Source organism: Bubalus kerabau, chromosome 9, assembly GCF_029407905.1.
Source record: "Bubalus kerabau isolate K-KA32 ecotype Philippines breed swamp buffalo chromosome 9, PCC_UOA_SB_1v2, whole genome shotgun sequence".
In the NCBI taxonomy this organism is placed as follows: Eukaryota; Metazoa; Chordata; class Mammalia; order Artiodactyla; family Bovidae; genus Bubalus; species Bubalus kerabau.
In genome coordinates this window covers 112,315,626-112,337,092 of record NC_073632.1, presented here as the reverse complement: position 1 = coordinate 112,337,092, position 21,467 = coordinate 112,315,626, and the positions used below count along the sequence as shown (strand labels likewise).

Below are 21,467 nucleotides of genomic sequence, written 5' to 3'. Positions count from 1 at the left end.
AGAGACATGTATAATAATCAGGTGATTGTCACAGGCTCCAGTTTACATAGAAGCTCAGAATGTGAGAAAATTCTGAACCCCACTCACTAATTGGACTTCCCTGGTGGCTCAGACGGTAAAGTGTCTGCCTACAATGTGGGAGACCTGGGTTCGATCCCTGGGTTGGAAGATCCCCTGGAGAAGGAAATGGCAACCCACTCCAGTACTCTTGCCTGGAAAATCATTCACTAATCACTAATCATTGACTAATTAGTACAATGAATGGGATACCCACTAATTCTGAAAGCAACCGTTAGGTGGATCAGAAAAATCAGATTTGTGATCAGAAGAGCTGACTTGGAAAAGCTCTACCTCAAAACGGACCTTAGTCAGCCAGTGGCACTGCTTACAGACCACAGACTGAAAGGCAAGAGCGACGGTCTTCTCTTTCCATCTGCCTGTCTCAGCACTGCCCAGGTAGCAGGTAGACCCGAGGAATGATTTGGAATCAGCCACTGGAATTTCTCTGGGTTGGGCCCCAGGGACTGTTGGGCCTAAGGGAGGCCCTGAAGAGGCTTTCAAATGAGGGATACTCTGTTTACACAAGTGGTTCCTAAATCAGTGCTAAGGCCCCTTCCCACCCCAAGCAATACACACTTACATTGTGAGAATTCCCAGTTCTCTCAGCAGCAGTGAAGCCTGCCCAGCACCAAGGCAACCCTGAAGAGACACTGCTGCTGGTCACTGCTTGAAGGCCGACAGCTCGTTCTGGTTACGGCCCTGCCGACCCCGAAACGCACTGCTGCCATAAACCCAACTTAGAACGGCATACCATCACTTGCCAATGCCACCGACCTGACTGCGTCACTGCTGCGCGTCAGGACGCCTTGCTCGCTGGGGCGTGTCTGGTGTTGCTGCTGTAGTCGCCGCCGCTCAGTCGTGTCTGACCCTGCAACCCCACGTACTGTAGCCCGCCAGGCCCCTCTGTCCGTGAAATTCTCCAGGTAAGAACATTACAGTGGGCAGCCATCCCCTTCTCCAGGGGATCTCCCCAACCCTAGGCTCAGGCCCAGGTCTCCTGCATTGCTGGCGGATTCCTTACCATCTTGAGCCACCAGGTGTGTGAGTGTGTAATTCATACAAAGATGTGTATATAAGATAGTTACACGTAGCACTATATGCGAAACTGCAGTATGGAATCCCATGGAGAGACTTAAATACAACTTTCAGAGGGAGAGAAGGGCGTTACAGTCCTGAAGCTAGGAGTGCTAAGTCAGCGAGAAACACCCATCGTTAAGGGGACATAGCCTGTGGCTACTGAGAGACAATATGGCAAGAGTCACACACTTGGCAGGAAGCTCACTGGAGAACTGATCTCCTGGGACCTTCATAGTCCAAACTGTAACTCAGATGTAAGTTTGCCAAAATAGGACAGCACCCTGACTGCTAAGGACTTTTTAAGTGAATTCACTATGGTCTACTTGGAGACATCCCTGGATGTCTGCATACACATGCAGGCGTGTGGTAATCGGCCAGGCTACTTTAGGTGTATATTCCTGCCATGGTCTGGAGATGACAGGGGGTTCACAGGGCATTTCCACTTGGACACAGACATCCAAATCACGGCACTGACTTGGCAGCCATGTCCAAAATAAGCAACTGGTTGAAATAACTAAACAATTTTAAAACTTAGATAAAAAAGGTAACTCAGTTGTCTCTAGAAATGTGAAGACACATTTAAAAACCTTAATGATGACCATGAAATGATTGAGGCAAGACCCAGCAACTGCTCCTGCAGAGGATATCAAACTGCCAAACCATGTGCTCCACTATCCCCCCAACCCTGGGCTTGGCCTGGACACCACCTGACCAGGCAGCTAACCCCGCTGTACAGAGCAGTGCATCCACCTCCTCATTTCAGGTACCGAGTGCCGGTCTCGTCCTTCAACAATTCAGATTATAGTGCAGAAACGTTTCAGTGCTTTTGATAATCATATTGGTGGCAGTACTCTGTTATTCTAATTCATCATCCCATGTCTTTAAAAATTAAGGGTTCTAAGCATAAAATACATTAATACAGAGCTGATGGGGACACACGTACACCTGTGGCTGATCCATGTTGATGTTTGGCAAAAACCATTATAACATTGTAAAGTTATCCTCCAATTATAATAAATTAAAAAATACAGAGCTGACTAAAAGCCCTGCAGTCTGGATTGGATGTATTAATATGAACTTAATGAGGCATTTTTATCTTGAGAAATTTTAAAGGGAAAGCAAGCACTTATCCTGCTATGTGAAGTATATCATCACTATAAAAAAATTTTCCAACAAAAAATGAAAAAGTGATTAAAATTTCATCTTCTACAACCTAATGAATTAACGGATCAATGAGAAGGAGACAATCAGACATTCAATTCCTAAAACCACTACTTACAGTCTCTATAAAGGGATCAAGCCTTCAGATCAGCCACCAGAAACAGAAGAGGGTGTGCTGACTGCACCCTCTGGAGTTTGCCAACAGCAAGACAGACTAAGAAACCACCAGCCAAACAAGCCTGTAAATTTCCTTAAGTGAGATGGGGAACTTCAGGAATAAAACAGACATAAAAACATACCAATTTATTAAAATGGAAGACTAATCGATATTGGTGTTTGGTAATTACTGTAAAAGGATAATGGTTATGGGGGTGTGTGTCTGGACTGGACCATAAGAAGGAGCTTCTGGGATGGCTCGCAAGGTTCTGGCTGGTGGCTGCTGGGGTGTCTGCCTCTGAATAATATGTGAAACGTGTGTTGGGTTTCCTGTGTGTGCTGCATTTTACAACTGTAAGTTGTAACGTAAGTTCAGGCAAGTGATTGGAAATAGATAAATATATCAACAATAATTTTAAAGTATTCTGAAAAATACCATTAATAAGAAACTATAAAATACTTAGGAATTAACTTCTATGAAATGTAAAAGCCCTAAATAAATAAAATTATGAAACTTTACTGAAGAACCTAAGAGAAGACCTACACGTGAGGAGACAATTCTTTCTTGGATAGAAGGAGATACTACTGGAATGATGTCTTTCGGATGAATTCATAGATTACTGACATCGCTAATGACTTCTTCTGGACTATAATCTGGTATGGATCTACTAAAACCTAGGACGTATAACTTCTTTAATACAGTGACTCCTAGGAGTGTTGTTACAGAAACACCTGTACTCCTCACAAGTACACAAAAGGACGTTCCCTGCTGCGCTGTTTATAATAGTGAAACACCGCAGATAACGTAAATGATAACGTAATTCAGGAGATGGTTAAATACATTAAGGTATGTAAGGGATGATATGACACCACTGAGTTCCATGTCATGGAAGTATGTCTGTCATGCAAATATGTGTATGATACACTGACTACAAAATGGAGCCATAAAATCAACATATGCTTTACTGTATTCTCCAAATATGGAGAAAAGCACCCCCAAGGGAAAGAATCTGAACAGAAGAGAGCTGAGGAAACACCAGGGAAAACAGAAGGAAGAGGAAGGAAGAAACTTACCTTTCTGATTATATACCTCTGAGCTGTCTGAAAAACAATTTTTACAATTAAAAAGAAAATCACACACATCACATATGATGAAACCCCAAAACTTATACATGTTAACCTGAAATTCATGAGCACAAGACACCCATCTGTTAGTCTGTTGGACTACCCCAGTTCTAACCATGAAGGCCTTTGGCTTAGAAGCCATGTTTGCCACTTACCTGCTCTGTAACCTGGGGTGGGACCTACCTTGCCTGCCTCGTGTAAAAGCAACAAAACCTGATTACAGGTTTTGTGAGAATTAAGGTATGTGGGAAATAGAAGGTGCTCAGTATATGGGATGTAATAAACACGTTTTGTGAGCAACTGTACATTTTCACAGTTCTGCCATTTTCATTGCGCCAATGAAATGTTGATTGAAGCAAGCAAGCAAACACACTAAAATGGTTTCAGGCATTATATCTAAAATACAATTTTTTAACAGTATGATCACATGAATCTTACAAAGTTTCATTTACAACATCAATCTAAGACTTTTATAAACAGCATTTATTGTACAGAGTACTCTGAAGGAAGAAAAATATGTACAGCCATTTGTTTTCATTAATACATTTCTATTCTGTCCTGCAATACTGAAAAGGCGGAATGTGTCTGGCACAAAAATAACCCTCAGGAGTTACAAATTAGAAAACAACACTTTTTAAAAAAGAGTTTTACTTTTCTGGTAGAAATATAAAAACTGTGGTTTATGGGGAAGAAATTAAACAAAGTCCAATCAATTGTTGAGGTGGCTTTAACACTTAGTTTTGTCCCTTAAACCAACTTGTCAACAGCAGTAAGTGTTTAAAATCTAAATATAAATAACAGGCAGCACTGCCCGTGTAGCAGCACAGTTTGAGCCACTTACAGTGACGCTCCGGTGTTCTCTGTGCAGAAACAACACCCCTTCCGGCACCCCATGGGGGTACGCGTGGAAGAAAGCTTCACCTGGTGCCGCACCCTACAACCAGACGCCCATCCTCTACCACGTGGGGCCGTCCACAACACCACTGAGTGTACAAAAACTGATTGGTTTAAAAAAAAGGGGGGGGTGAGGGAGGCAGGAGAACACAGCAGCCATTACGTTGTCTTCCTGAAACCCTTCAGAATAGGGTAGATGTTCTCAAAGGCTTCATAAATTTCTGCTCTGACTTTAGCACCTACGAAGACAAGTGGAGTAGAAAAGTCTTAAATGGCATTTCTTCACAAAACCACAAAAGCATAATTCTCTCCATATCCAGTAAGACAGATGCAGGGATTAAAACATTAACAATGGAATCCCTTGTCAAAATCATATTTTTGTTTTTAAAGTGGTATTTTCTTAATTTGGCTTTAAAAAAAAAATTACCAAAGCAACAACACAGATGACGCCACCTTCCATGCCTACAGTCTGCCCATGTGACAGCTGTTGGTCTCTGCAAAAGGGCAGAGCCCAGCAGGGCAGCGGTTGAGAGTGATGGAGTCTTACTCTCTCAACTGCCGCTTTCAACCAAGCTCTTTTGAATCTTCCTTTGTTGAGGCAGAATGATAATGCTGAGGAAAACCAAAGTTTTAGACAATGGTACCCAACTTAAAACACCATCTATTATGCAATGTAATGCTCACCTCCACCCCTCCCCGCCAAGGTGATGCTTCAATCAGCAAGTCTGTGATCTGACTTTCCTCAGCTCACCGCCTCTGGTGGATGTTTCCCATCAGTGTTGGGGAAGAGAGAAAAGGGGCAAAGCTCCTCTGCAAGTCACTAGTTAACTGTCCCAACACTGTGATATTTCTTCTAAGTACTGAGAAAATGCCATTCTCGACCCTTTCAAAACTTCAACCACTACTTTCTGTTACAACTTACCTGTTAATACAACTTTTCCAGAAACAAAAATAAGGAGAACAATTCTCGGTTTGATCATTCTGTAGATTAAACCAGGAAATAACTCTGGCTCATAACTAGAAGGAAAATAGCAAAAACAGTTTAAATTAACAGCTGGTCATGCCTTTAGAAAAAATGAGGACCTGAACAAGGGAAAGCACTGGGTTAGCCACAGAATAATGAGGTGAAGCCCAGCTCTGCAGCCAGTGAGGCTGACCTGTCACCAGCACCTGAAGACCAACTAACTCTGTTTCTAATGAATCTGGATTTCCTGACATAAGAACAAGAGTTTTATAAATATGTTCCATAGTCTCTGATCTTTATCAAGTTTCATTCTGGACAAGTTTATATCAACTTAAAAGAGCCCAGTAATTATCCATCTATAAGATCTGCCAGTCACACAGTTTATTTTCTAATCATTCACATCTCATCTCCTTAAAGTGAAGTATCTTCTAGCTGCTACGCTTGCTCAGGCAATTTAACCAAAGTGACAGCAAAGAGACTGGTTGGAGACTGAACCTTGCCCCGTGTTATCTGACTAAATGCACTATTGGTATGCTGCTGCTGCTGCTAAGTTGCTCAGTCGTGTCCGACTCTGTGCGACCCCATGGACTGCAGCCTACCAGGCTCCTCCGTCCATGTGATTTTCCAGGCAAGAGGACTGGAGTGGGGTGCCAGTTATCTGACTAAATGCACTATTGGTGTAGTTTTGTTCTAGTAATCTCACTTTTTCAGATTGAAAATAGGATGTATGACAGCGTTTAAGTTACTGGAAAATTCAAGGCAGGCTTCTCTGGGGAAGGGAGATGCTGGGATGGATACATGAAATGCCAGTGGGAGTTTCTTAGGTAAAAAGTAACAAAAGAGTGTGCCAGGGATAAAAGTGGGACGTGCAAGGGTCCTGGTGCAAGAGGGGCATGATAAGCCGTGGGCCTGCTGTGAGCAGAAAAGCTGTGAGAGGTGATCAGGGACCACCTGCCTTTGAAGTCTTCTTCAGGAAGGAGAACAAAAGACTCAAACAACTGGGGGAAAAATTGATACAAGAGGTTGTGGGTTTTATTTATTCATTTAAAATTATTTATTGAGCAATAAAATGATGAAACATACAGAAGGGAATCAATTTCATGCCAGTAAAGGGGAGTTCTGGGTGTCACTGAGTTAGAAGATAGAGAGGTAGGAGGCTGGTGAGAATAGTAGGTATTACCAAAGAAATCAGGAAGACACTTCAACAATAAATATACCTATCAGTATATCATTTGTTCTTACATACTAATTATTCATTGGGAAAGACTCTGATGCTGGGAGGGATTGGGGGCAGGAAGAAAAGGGGACGACAGAGGATGAGATGGCTGGATGGCATCACCCACTCAATGGACATGAGTCTGAGTGAACTCCGGGAGTTGGTGATGGACAGGGAGGCCTGGCGTGCTGCGATTCATGGGGTCGCAAAAAGTCGGACACGACTGAGTGACTGAACTGAACTGAACTAATTATTCTGCTTATCATGAACAATGTTTAAATAGATTATAAATTAAAATTGTTGACAAAAGCAACCACCATGTATTTCAGACTTACCTACTGAACTGTTGGTGGGTAAGCACAAGGCCTTCTAACCTTATAGGGAACTTCACATCACAGCTCCCCACCATGTTCTGAATCTTGAAGTCCAAGAACTTAGCTGGAAAACCCAGTTTCTGTACAACTCTGGCGTATTTTCTTGCTGCTAGTCTAGACTGTTCTTCACTAGGAAAGAAAAAATGAGCTATTCATACTCAAAGTCAGCTAACACAATTATTTAGATGAGAAACTTCCCCACATCCTTGACAGAAAACTGTAGGCCTACCAAATGAATACCTTTCAATTCACCAAATTATTAATAGCCCCAGATTTCATGGATATGAAGTATAATATCAGCATCACCATTATCATTAATATTGCTGTATTTAAGCCCACAAACTGCTACTGAGATAAAAACCAACAAGCGTCATTTTGATAGGAAAATACTGATGAGATTTAAACTCAAAGAATGCATACACTAATTCCTCTTTTATGTCATGTCTTTCTTTATCCATTCCTAGAACTTACTTGTTGGATAAAATATGACTTATGTAACAAAAGCAGTAACATCATTGTTGACAAAAGGCTCTCAAGTGCAGGGTCACGAATGACAGAAGTCTGGCACGCACACATGCTGAGTTATACAGAAATCAGGTTGGAACACACATCCTAAACTAATGCCTATTTTTAAGAAAATGAAGCCACCACTGTCTAAGGTGATGAGAATCAACTACTTTAATACGAAAACAAAAATAACACTGTAATTGTATATAAGTAGTAGCCTAACATCTAGATACCATGACACAGCCATCTCTCTGTAACATGCAGACCAGGACAATGAACTCCTTTGAACCCACCTCTTGGCTCCTGTGCACACCATCTTCCCAGAACTGAATATCAGTGCAGTGGTGCGGGGCTCTCGTATTCTCATGATTACAGCAGCAAAACGCTACAACAGCCGAGACAACAGTTAATGGGTCAGACGCTGACTTCCTTCAGGAGAACTACACAACAACAAGAGCATCCCAAATAACGAGAAGGACCTGGTACTGAGACAGTCACGACACCTGTCGTGTGTTCCCTACAGGACTCCCTTCCATCGCCACGTGGCACACATGCTTTTGCATAGGAAACAAACACGTAAACTGTGACGACAGAGGCAGCTGGGCCGAGATGTGTGTATTCTGTCACGCACACCCCAACAACTGAAGATAAATGGTATTTGCAAAACTTTAACTGTCCATTTTCTGTTCTATTAATGATTTTTTAGGCAAATCAACTTACAAACCTTTCCACCTCCAGAAGGACTATATCAGATTACAAGCGTATCAACACACAGTGAAGTGACCTCCCTGTTCCTGTAGACTTTTTGAAACTGCACTGATATATTGGCATTTATATAAATGCAATGGCCTCTCTAAAAATGTAATATCTGCTACCTAATTACACACAAAAACTTCACATATTTCTAATGAGGATGACTCTGACAAGTTAGATAGCTTTAACAATTTTAATTTAAAATCTACAGTCTGTCTTCCTTCTAATTTTACCACCATGTAAAAACGCTAGCATTTATTCTAGTTTATACAAGTCCCAGGAAATGTCTAATTATTTTGCATTTTCTAAATTCCTTCTATAGTTTTTCACATTTCCTAAATTCCTTTAACCAGTTTTACTGGTTGGATAACTACTATCATTTCATTAGGAAAAAAAATATGTAAAATTATGTATTCAACTTAAAAAAATTATGATAGACAAAAGGTTAATTCTTATAATGCTACACTCATACGGATTTGCCCTATGCATTAGGTTGCTATCTTAAAATCTGAAAATTTGTAGGTATTTTCTTCTTAATCTTTTTATTATATAAAAAAAAAACTTGGCAGTTATACAAAGGTATAAAAATATATTAAACTTCCTTGTACTTATTATCCAACTTTAACAATTACTAGTTTTTGGCTAATCTTGTCTCATTCATATGCCCCTTTCCCAATTCTCCAATTGTATTATTTTGAAGTAAATTCCAAGTAGCCGGGCATTCTATTCTATAGTTTTCAAAACATAAATGGGATCACACTACATATTTTGTTCAGTAACTTTACATGATCCCCTTACAATAAGTATATTAAACTTTATCCTGTGGACTGCTATATTCTTGCACTCTCTTACTTGGCAGTTATTTAACAAAAACGCTACGTATTTTGCTTTAAATTCTTCTTTTGTTGGTGTCGACAAACTTAAACACAACTTATTCTTTTTAATCTAAAGACCTGTGGAAGAAAATTCTGTTATCACTATTATTTGATACAATTGTTCTGACCTTGGGATTATATTCAGCATTTCGGGCACGAAGTGCAATGGTCTTTAGGTCAAGTTTACAACCAAGATTCACTGTAGATACAATATTTCTGTAAGAAATTTGAAAAGAAAACATGATTATTTACTGTTAATTATCTAAAAAACACAATCTTTCCTAATTTTTTAAATTAAACAAATGTTTTAATTGCTGACATTAGGTGTTAACAAGTACCAAACACCACGCCAACATAATACATAGATAACCTCACTTAGTACTTACAATACACTATGAAGTAATAACTATTAGTATTGCGTCTTCAGATGAAGATACTGCTCTGTATATGCATGGCTCCTAACTGAGGTATGACTTTCTCACTTCTTTCAAATTAAGTATCTTGGAGAAACAAAAATTCAATCATCTCTGACAAAGGAAGGAAACCTTTTTCCTCCAATGAACTAACTCTCAGTAGATCAAGAAAACCAAACATCAATATTTATTATGTAGGTCCAATGAACTCTTTTAACTTTCTTTCTCTTCTCCTCTCTTTGAGGGGCCCCCCCACCCTGCCCTCTGCTCCCCCTGATGTCAGGGAGCAACTGGTATTCTGGAGCTGCACCTCCATAACTGTGCTGAGGCGCCTGCGCCCCACAGCATGGCAGGGGGGAGACAAAAACTCCCTTTTACAGCTTTTGGTTTAGTTTGCTCTTTTTCTAGTTGTAATGTTATTGCTTTGAAATATTCCTTATTTTTTAATGTGATCATTTACAGCTATAAATTTCATCCTTAGTACCATATTTGCTGCATCCCAAATATGTTTTGTGCTCCATCAGGCTTCCATTAAGTCTATCAGGCTTCTCTGCCCATGGAATTTTCCAACCAAGAATACTGAAGTGGGTTACATTTCTTACTCCAGAGGATCTTCCTGACCCAGGGATCCAACCACATCTCTTGTGCCTCTTGCATTGGCAGGCAATTCTTTATACTACTAGCCTCACTCGGGAAGCCCTATACAGTACTTTAATTTTCATCTGACTTAACTATTTTCTAACTGCCCCTGTGATCTCTGATCCATTGGCTGTTTAAAAGTATGTTATTTAATTTCCACAGTTCTGTGAATTTTGGGGGATGCTTTGTGGAATACCAGAAATATTAAGGTGCTGGCAAGAAATAAACACCCATCTGAACTGGGTATAAATTACAATTTAAACCAAAGGTGCAAACTGAAATGGGCATAGGAGCCAGGTAACTGTGCAAGACAACAGCATATGGTATTTACAAAGATGAACTAATAAGTGCTTATCTTTCTAAAATCATTAAAATTATTTTGTTTTCTTTAATAGTTTCAGATCAAACAAACACCCAGGGCAAGATTTAGGTCTCTGTGTAACAGTCATGATCCATGATTAAACATTACTTAGTTCTAAAAATGATTAGGAATGACTTGCATGAAAACTGGGTGATGTATTTATTACAAATAACCCTTCATGTGGTTATAAGCTTCCTAATGGCAAAAGCTACATAATTCTTACTGACAGATATGAGGATATCTGTTTTTCAGGGAGGAGCAATTTTCCCTACCTGTCCCCCTACCCCTTTTCTATTATATACAGGACCCACTTCACATAGGTAGAAAAATCCATTTAGGGCAAGAACAGCCATCCTCAGCTTGTGGGAAGGACACAACTCTTCAAAGATTTATATGCAGCCCTTATAATAAACAATGAAGAAAAACAAGAACCACTATGAACGATAATGATTCTGTGACTTTGCAATTAATCTTTCCAAAGACTTATAGTACCACAAGGAAGGGAGACTATATAAGGCTTGATCTGGTTAATCAGCTACAGCGAAATGTCGACAACAATAATGCAATCCAAACTGGACTTCACTGGCCCAAGCATATAAGCACAGCTACCAAATTTCTGAAGATGTTATGAGAGACCTTTACTGGGGTCACTGACTCACTAAGACAGCTTTCCTTCCCTTTCTCAAGTAAGATAAAGCAAGTTTTGATGCATAATCACCATTAATACCACACAAATAAATCAATCCATCTGAGAACAAAGAACAGCAGCGCAGTTGCAGAGGGGTCCCTCCAGGGCAGGGACAGGACACACAAGAAGAACTCACTGCAGCTGCGGCACGATCCCGGAGCTCTCTGAGGCTGGCGTGGCAGGGGTGATGGGGGTCATGGGGGTCATGGGGGAGGGATACAAGGGAGTGGTGCCCGGCAAGGGTGCAGTCGTAAGAGTCTGTGAGTGGAAGAGCTGTGGTGTCTGGCCCGAGGGCCCCTGGGTTGCCTGCTGGGACGTCGACTGCTGGACGGCTGCCACTGCCGCCTGCTGCTGCTGCTGCTGCTGCTGCTGCTGTTGCTGCTGCTGCTGCTGCCGTTGCTGCTCCTCCAGAATAGACAGACTGTTGGTGTTCTGGATAGGCTGTGGAGTCAGTCCTGTGCCGTAAGGCATCATTGGACTAAAGATAGGGATTCCAGGAGTCATGGCACCCTGTGGACAGTTAGAGAACAATGGGTTAGATTGGCTGGTGTCAAATGTCTGCAGAACTCGGCTGGTAGAACTGCAAGTGAGATGTGCAAAGACAGGCACCATCCGAGAACAAATGGGGCTACTAAGCCGTCATCTCACACACATCACTTTCTTCTTCACTGCAGCATAGCAGCATAGTAGGTAAGAGCTTAGGATGTAGAAGTAGACCTAAGTGTGAAATTCAACGAACAACACGGGAGAATTTAGGAAGATGCTTAACCCTTTAGACTCTAGAGAATAATAATGGTCTAAGACTTTGAAAAAATTGAGAATTTCCATTCTTTGAAAGATACCATTAAGAAAATTAAAAATTAAGCCACAGATTAGGAGAAAACATCTACCATACATACATCTGAGAAAGAACTTGTATGCAGAATAAAGAACAATCAAAATGCAATAAATGATGAACAAACAGACCAATAAAAAAATGGGCAAAAGATGTGAAGGACATTTTACAAATGAAGATACAAAAACAGTTAATAAGCAGTTGATAACATGCTCAAGATCGTAAGTCAACAGGAAAACGCTTTTACATTTAGAATCAAGTGAAAACAGAAGTGCTGGTGAGGGTGTGGAGCAACGAGAACTCTCACACGCTGCTGGTAGGACTTGAGAACATGCAGGGTACTTTCTTATAAAGTTAAACACACACTTACACAATGACCCAGCAATCCCATTCCTAAGTATCTACCCAAGAGAAATAAAAACATAGCAGACATGAAGAATATACACATACAGCTGCTGCTGCTGCTAAGTCGCTTCAGTCGTGTCCGACTCTGTGCGACCCCATAGACAGCAGCCCACCAGGCTCCCCCGTCCCTGGGATTCTCCAGGCAAGAACACTGGAGTGGGTTGCCATTTCCTTCTCCAATGCATGAAAGTGAAAAGTGAAAGTGAAGTCGCTCAGTCGTGTCCGACTCTTAGTGATCCCATTGACTGCAGCCTACCAGGCTCCTCCGTCCATGGAAGTTTCCAGGCAAGAGTACTGGCACCTTTATTCATAATTGCTTCAACCTAGAAACAGCCCTAATGTCAGCAACTGGAAAGCAAACTGTGGTACATCCACACAAGAGGGCCACTTGGCAATAAAAAGGAATTTGCTGATATATGCAAACATTACGCTGGGCTAAGATGACAGACACACAAAAAGCACATACTGACTGGTATGATGCCACCTGCACGATATTCTAGCACAGACAAAACTATCTCTACGTCTGGAAAGTGGATCAGCCGTTGCCTGGGCCTAGGGGAGTAACTATAAAGGGGCAGAGAGGGATTCTTAGGCTAACTGAAATGTTTCAGAACTTTCAAAGGTGCATACACTTATCAAAACACACACTTAAAATGGGTATTTTTAAACAGAAGTTATTTAAAAATTTTAAAAGCAGATATGTTATTTGGAAATTTAAACATAAAAAGGAAAAGATAAAGCTAGAAAATAATTAGGTTACTTATGAAATCAAACACTCTATAATCACTCAGACCACTTTCATAAGTGTTTATCAAAAGATTAAGTCTTATAGACAAATATATATTTTAGCTTCCAAACTTCCCAAACATTATCATGCCTATTAAAAATCTGAAGGAAATTATCAATGAAATAAAGAAGACTTAAAAAAACATAAGTCCATTTTCAACAATAGATGAATTAATTCCCTTCATTCCCTTTTACAGTATCTCTAACAATGCAGGTCCTGTCCTATATGCACCCTCCCTCCAGCTGCATTACCTGAGGGGAGGCCAGGCCCTGGGCATACGGTGGGAGGCTGTTGTTCTGATCCATGACGTTCACCTTCTTGGCAAATCAAAAACCTCTGGACTGGAAATTGCCTCAGCATTCAGTCTTTTCCTAGAGCATCCCCAGCACACTATTCTTGGAGACTTCCTCGGCTCTGTGGGTTATCTTCGTGCACACCAGGAAACAGTGGTGCTGCTTTGAAAAGCTGTGAAGTTTAATGTAAGAATACAGGTAAACTATACAGCCTTATAAATCAGTTTCACGGTTATACAAAAAACAAATTTAAAAACCCAATCAAGCTACTCTGGAATCCATTTCCTTTTCACCTTACAAAGCTGAACTCTTACTCCTTCCATGTTTTTCATGACTGCATGCAAAAGAGTCAACAGGACAAAAATTGTTTTTTTATGTGTTCAATTTATAGTCTTATAATGTTAAATGTTAAGTTTTGAATGTTTACAGCATTCAAAACTTTTGGGAAAAAATATCCAAGGAAAATGAATTCCTAAGGAAACTGTCATATCTGAGTAGAAATATTTATTATGCACTGTATACACGGTACTAAAGTTTTTAAATATTTCATTCAGTTTTCTATCCTCTATAATGTCTCGGGCATTAAGTTTAATAAATTTTGAATTGTATCCAATACACTTTGGCATGATCATTTATTGAGAAACTACCTTAAATAAATAACATACTGTGATAGAAGCTGTACAGACATAAAAATAAGACATCATATTTTTATATATGTAACACTTTACCTCTTCAGAGCACACAAATACCAATATGCCTGTACCTGCTGCTGCTGTCGCTGCTGCTGCTGCTGCTAAGTCGCTTCGGTCGTGTCCGACTCTGTGCGACCCCAGAGACGGCAGCCCACCAGGCTCCCCAGTCCCTGGGATTCTCCAGGCAAGAACACTGGAGTAGGTTGCCATTTCCTTCTCCAATGCATAAAAGTGAAAAGTGAAAATGAAGTCACTCAGTCATGTCCAGCTCTTAGCGACCCCATGGACTGCAGCCTACCAGGCTCCTCCATCCATGGGATTTTCCAGGCAAGGGTACTGGAGTGGGGTGCCATTGCCTTCTCCAATGCCCGTACCTGGCTTTCCTTAAATCATCTCTTTACTGGCTACACATTTGAAATTACTTTTAGGTTAAAGAACTGAGTGACTAATGAAAGACCTTTTATTCAGTTTAGTTCATATGGACTCCTGTACTCAAGGTTGCTATGAGAACCGACTGATTCAAACAGGACTGATTAATACCTTAAGAACTGCATCCAGTTATAACACAGTAAGCACAGGATAAATGTCAGCTATTACTATTAGATTTCAGTTTAAATGTTACCCATCTAGTAAGGTTTTCTCACACAGAACATATAGATCTTAAAGTTACAAATTATATGTCAAAGATGCGCATGTACCTCAAGCTCGTACTTGTATAAAAAAGCACTCAGAACCTGGCAGTGATTCTGAAAGGACAAAGGACTCCGAAGACTATATATCCTACATACCCATCAGGGGAAAGCAGACCAAACACTGAGAAAGCTGCTTCCGAAAACAGACATGTAAGAAAATTATGCTCTTTTGGACACTGTTAATCTATTACAACAACAGAGTGCTGCAAATATAAAAATTAAGAGGATATATATATATAGTCCCTGGCATCAAAGAGTTCAATTCGTATAGGATATGCAAATAATCACTGCAAAACCTCAGTGCTATAATAGCGGACACACACTATGCTAAGCCCCTTGAGTGAAGAAACCAGGAATATATGTCCTTGTAATCTCTATACTTAGTACAGTGTCTGACATATAACATGTTGATGATGAATGAATGTATGCTTTTGTTTAGTAGCTAGGTCATGTCTGACTCTTTTGCAACCACATGGACTATATAGTCCACCAAGCTTCTCTGCCCGTGGGATCTTCCAGGCAAGAATACTGGACTGGGTTGCCACTTCCTTCTCCAGAGGATCTTCCCAACCCAGGGATCGAACTGGTGTCTCCTGCAACTGCAGGTGGATTCCTTACTACTGAGCCACCCGGGAGGCCCCAAATGAATGCATACATGCTAGAGAAAAGAAGGCAATGTGAACTGTCAAGGGTTCAGAAGAGTGTGTTTATAAAGCAAGGACCATCTAACTCGGTTCTAGCAAGGTGAGTAGGAATTTACACTCAGCATTTCAGGCAGAAGAAAGGTTAAGCACAAAGAGACAAAAATTGAAACAGCATGCAAGCAACAAACCAAGCATGACTGCATGGACTGTTCCTGCAGGGGATGAGACAGCAAATGTATATTACATAAGCAATACAAGCAGTGACAAGGTTTTGAAGTGCACCATGAGTAGATCTACTGTAGCGAGAGTATGAATGAACTCTAAGAGACAAAACTGGAGGCTGGAAGTTCAGTTTAAGAGTCACTGCTATGGTTGAGGCAAGAGACAATGAGGGCAGGATTGAAACCACTCATTTATACGAACAGATTGATCCAGAAACTGGTGGCTCCTGACCCCGTTCTGCAAACTAAGTCTAGAGAAAAAATCTGAGGAAGTAGTTGAGGCCTAATGTTATCACTGTTTAGAGCTCATCTCTAACTCGAAGTGATGGTACTGACCATCTTTCCTCCCGTGTCCTTAAAACCGCACAGTTATTACTGCACTAATTTATCCTCAGAAAAGAGTCGTTTGCAGCATCTCCTCATCTTTTGGTAACTGACGCGTCAAATTTGATATTTTGGGGAGATAATCACTGATAAGGGAAAAGAATCAATAAATTCTGCCTAGTCTCCTCGTGTCTGCGTACCTCAATCAAGAATAATCTTTTCAGAGACGCCTACCTAGAGTATTACATGCAAAAACCACACCGTCCAGGGCCTAGACAAGGACACCTTTGTATTTGTGTACTATGCCCCAACGTGCCTGAAGTCTCCGGCCTCTGACAAAACGTTAAAAAGTCTCAGGCGCAACTTTATTATAAAACTACCCCTGTTGGTAGCAAGACAGGTGGGCACAGGCCAGGGTGAATATACCTTTCAATAAAGAGAATTAAGGGATGGCAGAGTTCTGGATGAGCGGAACTGTGCTGCCTCAGGCCCCACCAGCACCCGGCGCCAGCGCTCGTACAGGGAAGCTGCTCTCGAACCACCGCTGAGGGCGCCGGGCGGGAGCCACGGCCGGGACAGGCCGAAGGGGCGGCAGCGCGAGCCAGAGGAACGGCCCCCGCGGTCTCCGGATCCATTCCGCGCCCCTCCGCTCCACCACCCCCAGGGAGTCGTTGCAGTGACCGCTCTGCAGTAATTCTCAGAGAGAAGCTAACAGGGTGGTTACCTGGAGTCACTGCAGAGACGACTACCGGTCGGAGAAAACGAAGTTCAGCACCCAGCGGCCCAGGCGCCCGCCACGGCGACCCTTCCCGATCCCACAGGACTCCGGGCGCGCGTTGATAACGTCACTTCCGCCAGTTCCACCTCGGCTTTAGCTAGCTGCCCGCGGGGGGCGCCGGCCGTGTAAGTGTGAGCGCCGTGTGACTTCCTCTGACTCCCTTGGATACTCGACTTTAGAGAAACAAGAGGCGGGGCGGAGCGCTTCTGGCTTCCGGGAGAAGCCACCCTACCAAAATATGTTGATTGGTCGCTGCTGGATGTAGACAAGACATTGATTTTTAAATATTGACTGTTTAAACTAGCGGTGTGATGTTGAGCAAGTTACCAGACCGCTCCATCTCAGTTTCTTCATGTATAGGATGGAATGGGAATACCGCTTGTCCTCTTAGAACAATGTGAGAAGAATTAAGGAAATGCATGAACAGTGCCTGGCGCGCGGTAAGCGGTGTTAGCTATTCTCAAACATGTGGAATGATTGAAAATAAATAAATAAATAAACAGATAGCCTGCTGCCATCTTATGAAGTCTTTTCACATTTGTCACAAGAACTATAGGTAAAGTTGGACCCCAGAGGACCTCTCCTATGGTTCAGTTCAGTTGTTCAGTCGTGTTAGACTCTTTGTGACTCCATGGACTGCAGCACGCCAGGCTTTCCTGTCCATCACCAACTCTCAGAGCTTGCTCAAACTCATGTCCATCGAGTCGGTGATGCCATTCAACCATCTAATCCTCTATCTTCCGGTACTCCTGCCTTCCGTCTTTCCCAGCATCAGGGTCTTTTCCAGTGAGTCAGTTCTTCCCATCAGGTGGCCAAAGGATTGGAGCTAGAGCATCAGTCCTTCCAATGACTATTCAGGACTGATTTCCTTTAGGATGGACTGGTTTGATCTCCTTGCATTCCAAGGGACTCTCAAGAGTCTTCTCCAACACCACAGTTCAAAAGCATCAATTCTTTGGTGCTCAGCTTTCTTTATAGTCCAATTCTCACATCCATACATGCTGCTGCTGCTGCTGCTGCTGCTAAGTCACTTCAGTCGTGTCTGACTTTGTGCGACCCCATAGACGGCAGCCCACCAGGCTCCCCCGTCCCTGGGATTCTCCAGGCAAGAACACTGGAGTGGGTTGCCATTTCCTTCTCCAGTGCATGAAAGTGAAAAGTGAAAGTGAAGTCGCTCAGTCGTGTCTGACTCTTCGGGACCCCATGGATTGCAGCCTACCAGGCTCCTCCGTCCATGGGATTTTCCAGGCAAGAGTACTGGAGTGGGTTGCCACTGCCTTCTCTATACATGACTACTGGAAAAACCATAGCTTTGACTAGACAGACCTTTGTTGGCAAAGTAATGTCTCTGCTTTTTAATACACTGCCTAGGTTAATCATAGCTTTTCTTCCAAGGAGCAAACATCTTTTAATTTCATGGCTGCAGTCACCATCTGCAGTAATTTTGGAGCCTAAGAAAATAAAGTCTCACTGTTTCCACTGTTTCCCCACATATTTGCCATGAAGTGATGGGACCAGATGCCATTATCTTAAGTTTTTTGAATGCTGAGTTTTAAGCCAGCTTTTTCACTCTCCTCTTTCACTTTCATCAAGAGGCTCTTCAGTCCCTCTGCACTTTCTGCCATAAGGGTGGTGTTATCTGTATATCTGAGGCTATTGATATTTCTCCCAGCAATCTTGATTCCAGCTTGTGCTTCATCCAGCCCGGCATTTCACGTGATGTACTCTGCACATAAGTTAAATAAGCAGGGTGACAACATACAGTCCTGACATACTGCTTTCCCTATTTGGAACCAGTTCATTGTTCCATGTCCGATTCTAACTGTTGCTTCTTGGCCTGCATACAGATTTCTCAGGAGCCAGGTAAGTTGGTCTGCTATTCCTATCTCTTTAAGAATTTTCCACAGTTTGTTGTGATCCACACAGTCAAAGGCTTTGGCCTAGTCAATAAAGTAGAAATAGATGTTTTTCTGGAACTTTCTTGCTTTTTCAATGATCCAATGGATGTTGGGAATTTGATCTCTGGTTCCTTTGCCTTTTCTAAATCTAGCTTGAACATCTGGAAGTTCTCAGTTCAAGTACTGTTGAAGCCTGGCTTGGAGAATTTTGAGCATTACTTTGCTAGCATGTGAGATGAGTGCAATTGTGCGGTAGTTTGAACACTCTTTGGCATTGCCTTTCCTTGCGATTGGAATGAAAACTGCCTTTTCCAGTCCTGTGGCCACTGCCGAGTTTTCCTAATTTGCTGGCATACTGAGTGCATCACTTTCACAGCAGCATCTTTTAGGACTTGAAATAGCTCAACTGGAATTCCATCACCTCCACTAGCTTTGTCTGTAGTGACGCTTCCTAAGACTCAGTTGACTTCACCTTCCAGGATGTCTGGCTCTAGGTGAGTGATCACACCATTGTGGTTACCTGAGTCATAAAGATCTTTTTTGTATAGTTCTTCTGTGTATTCTTGCCACCTTTTCTTAATATCTTCTGCTTCTGTTAGGTCCATGGCATTTCTGTCCTTTATTATGCCCATCTTTGCATGAAATGTTCCTTTGGTATCTCTAATATCCTATGGTTCATTTAGGCATAATCACAGGTTGTAATGCTTGTTAGCTTGCTTCCTTTGTACTTCACATAATCAATGAGGTTGGGTCCTCCTTAAGGATAGGAAAGATTTTACAGAATTTTTGTATCCAGGACAGTACCCGAATAAATACAATACTTCTCTGTCCATAACCATCAAAGAAAACCCTTTCTTTTACCTTTTACAGTAAAGTATAGGAAAAGTTTTAATTTAAAAAGTACTTTTCAAAAATCTTTTTCTGCTTCCAGAATTGCATGTATATATCAAACAGTCCATTCTATATTAGTCAAAGGTTTGCTTGCTTTATTAACATTTTTAAATTGTAAAATATGATATTCATATAAAGAAGTATGTAAACATGTGTACAGATTAATAGACGGTATTAAATCAAATAAGGGCAGTACATGAACCAAGAACTTCCAGATGTACAAGTTGGATTTAGAAAAGGCAGAGGTACCAGAGATCAAATTGCCCAAATCCATTGGATCATAGAGAAAGCAAGGGAATTCCAGGAAAACATCTACTTCTGCTTCATTGACTTCACTAAAGCCTTTGACTGTGTGGATCACAACAAACAATGGAAAATTCTTAAAGAAATGGGAATACCAGACCAGCTTATCTATCACCTGAGAAACTTGTATGCAGGTCAAGAAGCAACAGAACCAGACATAGAACAATGGACGGGTTCAAAATTGGGAAAGGAGTACATCAAGGCCGTACACTGTCACCCTGCTTATTTAACTTATATGCAGAGTACATCATCCAAAATGTGTGGCTGGATGAACCTCAAGCTGGAATCAAGATTTCCTGGAAAAATATCAACAACCTCATATATGCAGATGATACCACTCTAATGGCAGAAAGTGAAAAGGAACTAAGAGCCTCTTGATGAGGATGAAAGAGGAGAGTGAAAAAGCTGGCTTAAAATTCAACATTCAGAAAATGAAGATCATGGCATCTGGTCCCATCACTTCATGGGAAATAGACGGGGAAAAAGTGGAGACAGGGACAGATTTGATCTTGGGCTCCTAAATCACTGCAGTGACTGCAGCCATGAAATTCAAAGACGCTCGCTCCTTGGAAGGAAAGCTACGACCAACGGAGATAATGTATTAAAAAGCAGAGACGTCACTTTGCTGGTCGAGTCTGGATAGGCAAAGCTGTGATTTTTCCAGCAGTCATGTACAGATGTGAGAGTTGGACCATAAAGAAGGCTGAGTGCCAAAGAATTGATGCTTTTGAACTGTGGTGTTGGAGGGACTCTTGAGAGTCCCTTGGACAGCAAGGAGATAAAACCAGACAATCCTAAAGGAAATCAACCATAAATATTAATTGGAAAGACTGAAGCTGAAGCTCCAATACTTTGGCCACTTGATGCAAGGAGCTGATTCATTAGAAAAGACCCTGATGCTGGGAAAGAATGAGGGCAGGAGGAGAAGGAAGGGGGCGGCAACCAAAGATGGGATAGTTGGATGTGATCGACACAATGGACATGGGTTTGAGCAAATTCTGGGAGATAGTGAAGGACAGGGAAACCTATCGGGCTGCAGTTTATGGGGTTGCAAAGAGTTGGACACAACTTAGCGACTGAACAACAGCAACAAAGGGTTCCCCTGGTGGCTCATTGGTAAAGAATCTGCCGGCCAATACAAGAGACACAGGAGATGGCTGTTCGATCCCTGGGTGAGGAAGATCCCTTGGAGGAGGAAATGTCAACCTACTCCAGTATTCTTGCGTGTAAATACCCCATGGACAGAGGAGCTTGGTGGGCTATAGTCCATGTGGTGGCAGAGAGTCGGACACGCCTGATCGACTGAGCAGGCAAGCATTAAATCAAGTAAAGAAACCCAGTATTGCTAGCACTACAACCTCCAACCCATCCCTAGCCAAGCAGGACCTTTCCCTCTAGCCAAAGTTAGTTAATTTTCTTGCTTTGGCACATCCCTCAGTTG

General features: G+C 41.9%; 1 protein-coding gene across 1 annotated transcript; it reads right to left on the bottom strand.

Moving 5' to 3' along the window:
- Positions 1-4,041: 4,041 nt before the first annotated feature.
- TBP (TATA-box binding protein) lies at positions 4,042-17,280 on the bottom strand. The gene is made up of 8 exons (XM_055536230.1): positions 16,881-17,280; positions 13,542-13,755; positions 11,400-11,773; positions 9,291-9,378; positions 7,828-7,919; positions 6,989-7,156; positions 5,396-5,490; positions 4,042-4,712 (listed from the first exon to the last, which is right to left on the bottom strand). Exons 2-8 carry the CDS (start codon positions 13,593-13,595, stop codon positions 4,633-4,635), a joined length of 951 nt encoding a protein of 316 aa, XP_055392205.1. The 5' UTR covers positions 13,596-13,755; positions 16,881-17,280; the 3' UTR covers positions 4,042-4,632.
- Between the last annotated feature and the right edge of the window lie 4,187 nt (positions 17,281-21,467).

Bases quoted from the DNA above. Each gene is read 5' to 3' on its own strand.
- TBP (XM_055536230.1), bottom strand. From the start codon at position 13,595: ATGGATCAGAACAACAGCCTCCCACCGTATGCCCAGGGCCTGGCCTCC. The intron at 9,379-11,399 runs GTGAGTTCTTCT...AATTTCTTACAG, and splicing joins GGGATCGTGCCGCAGCTGCA to AAATATTGTATCTACAGTGA. The intron at 7,920-9,290 runs GTCAGAACAATT...CGGCTGTTGTAG, and splicing joins ATGCTGAATATAATCCCAAG to CGTTTTGCTGCTGTAATCAT.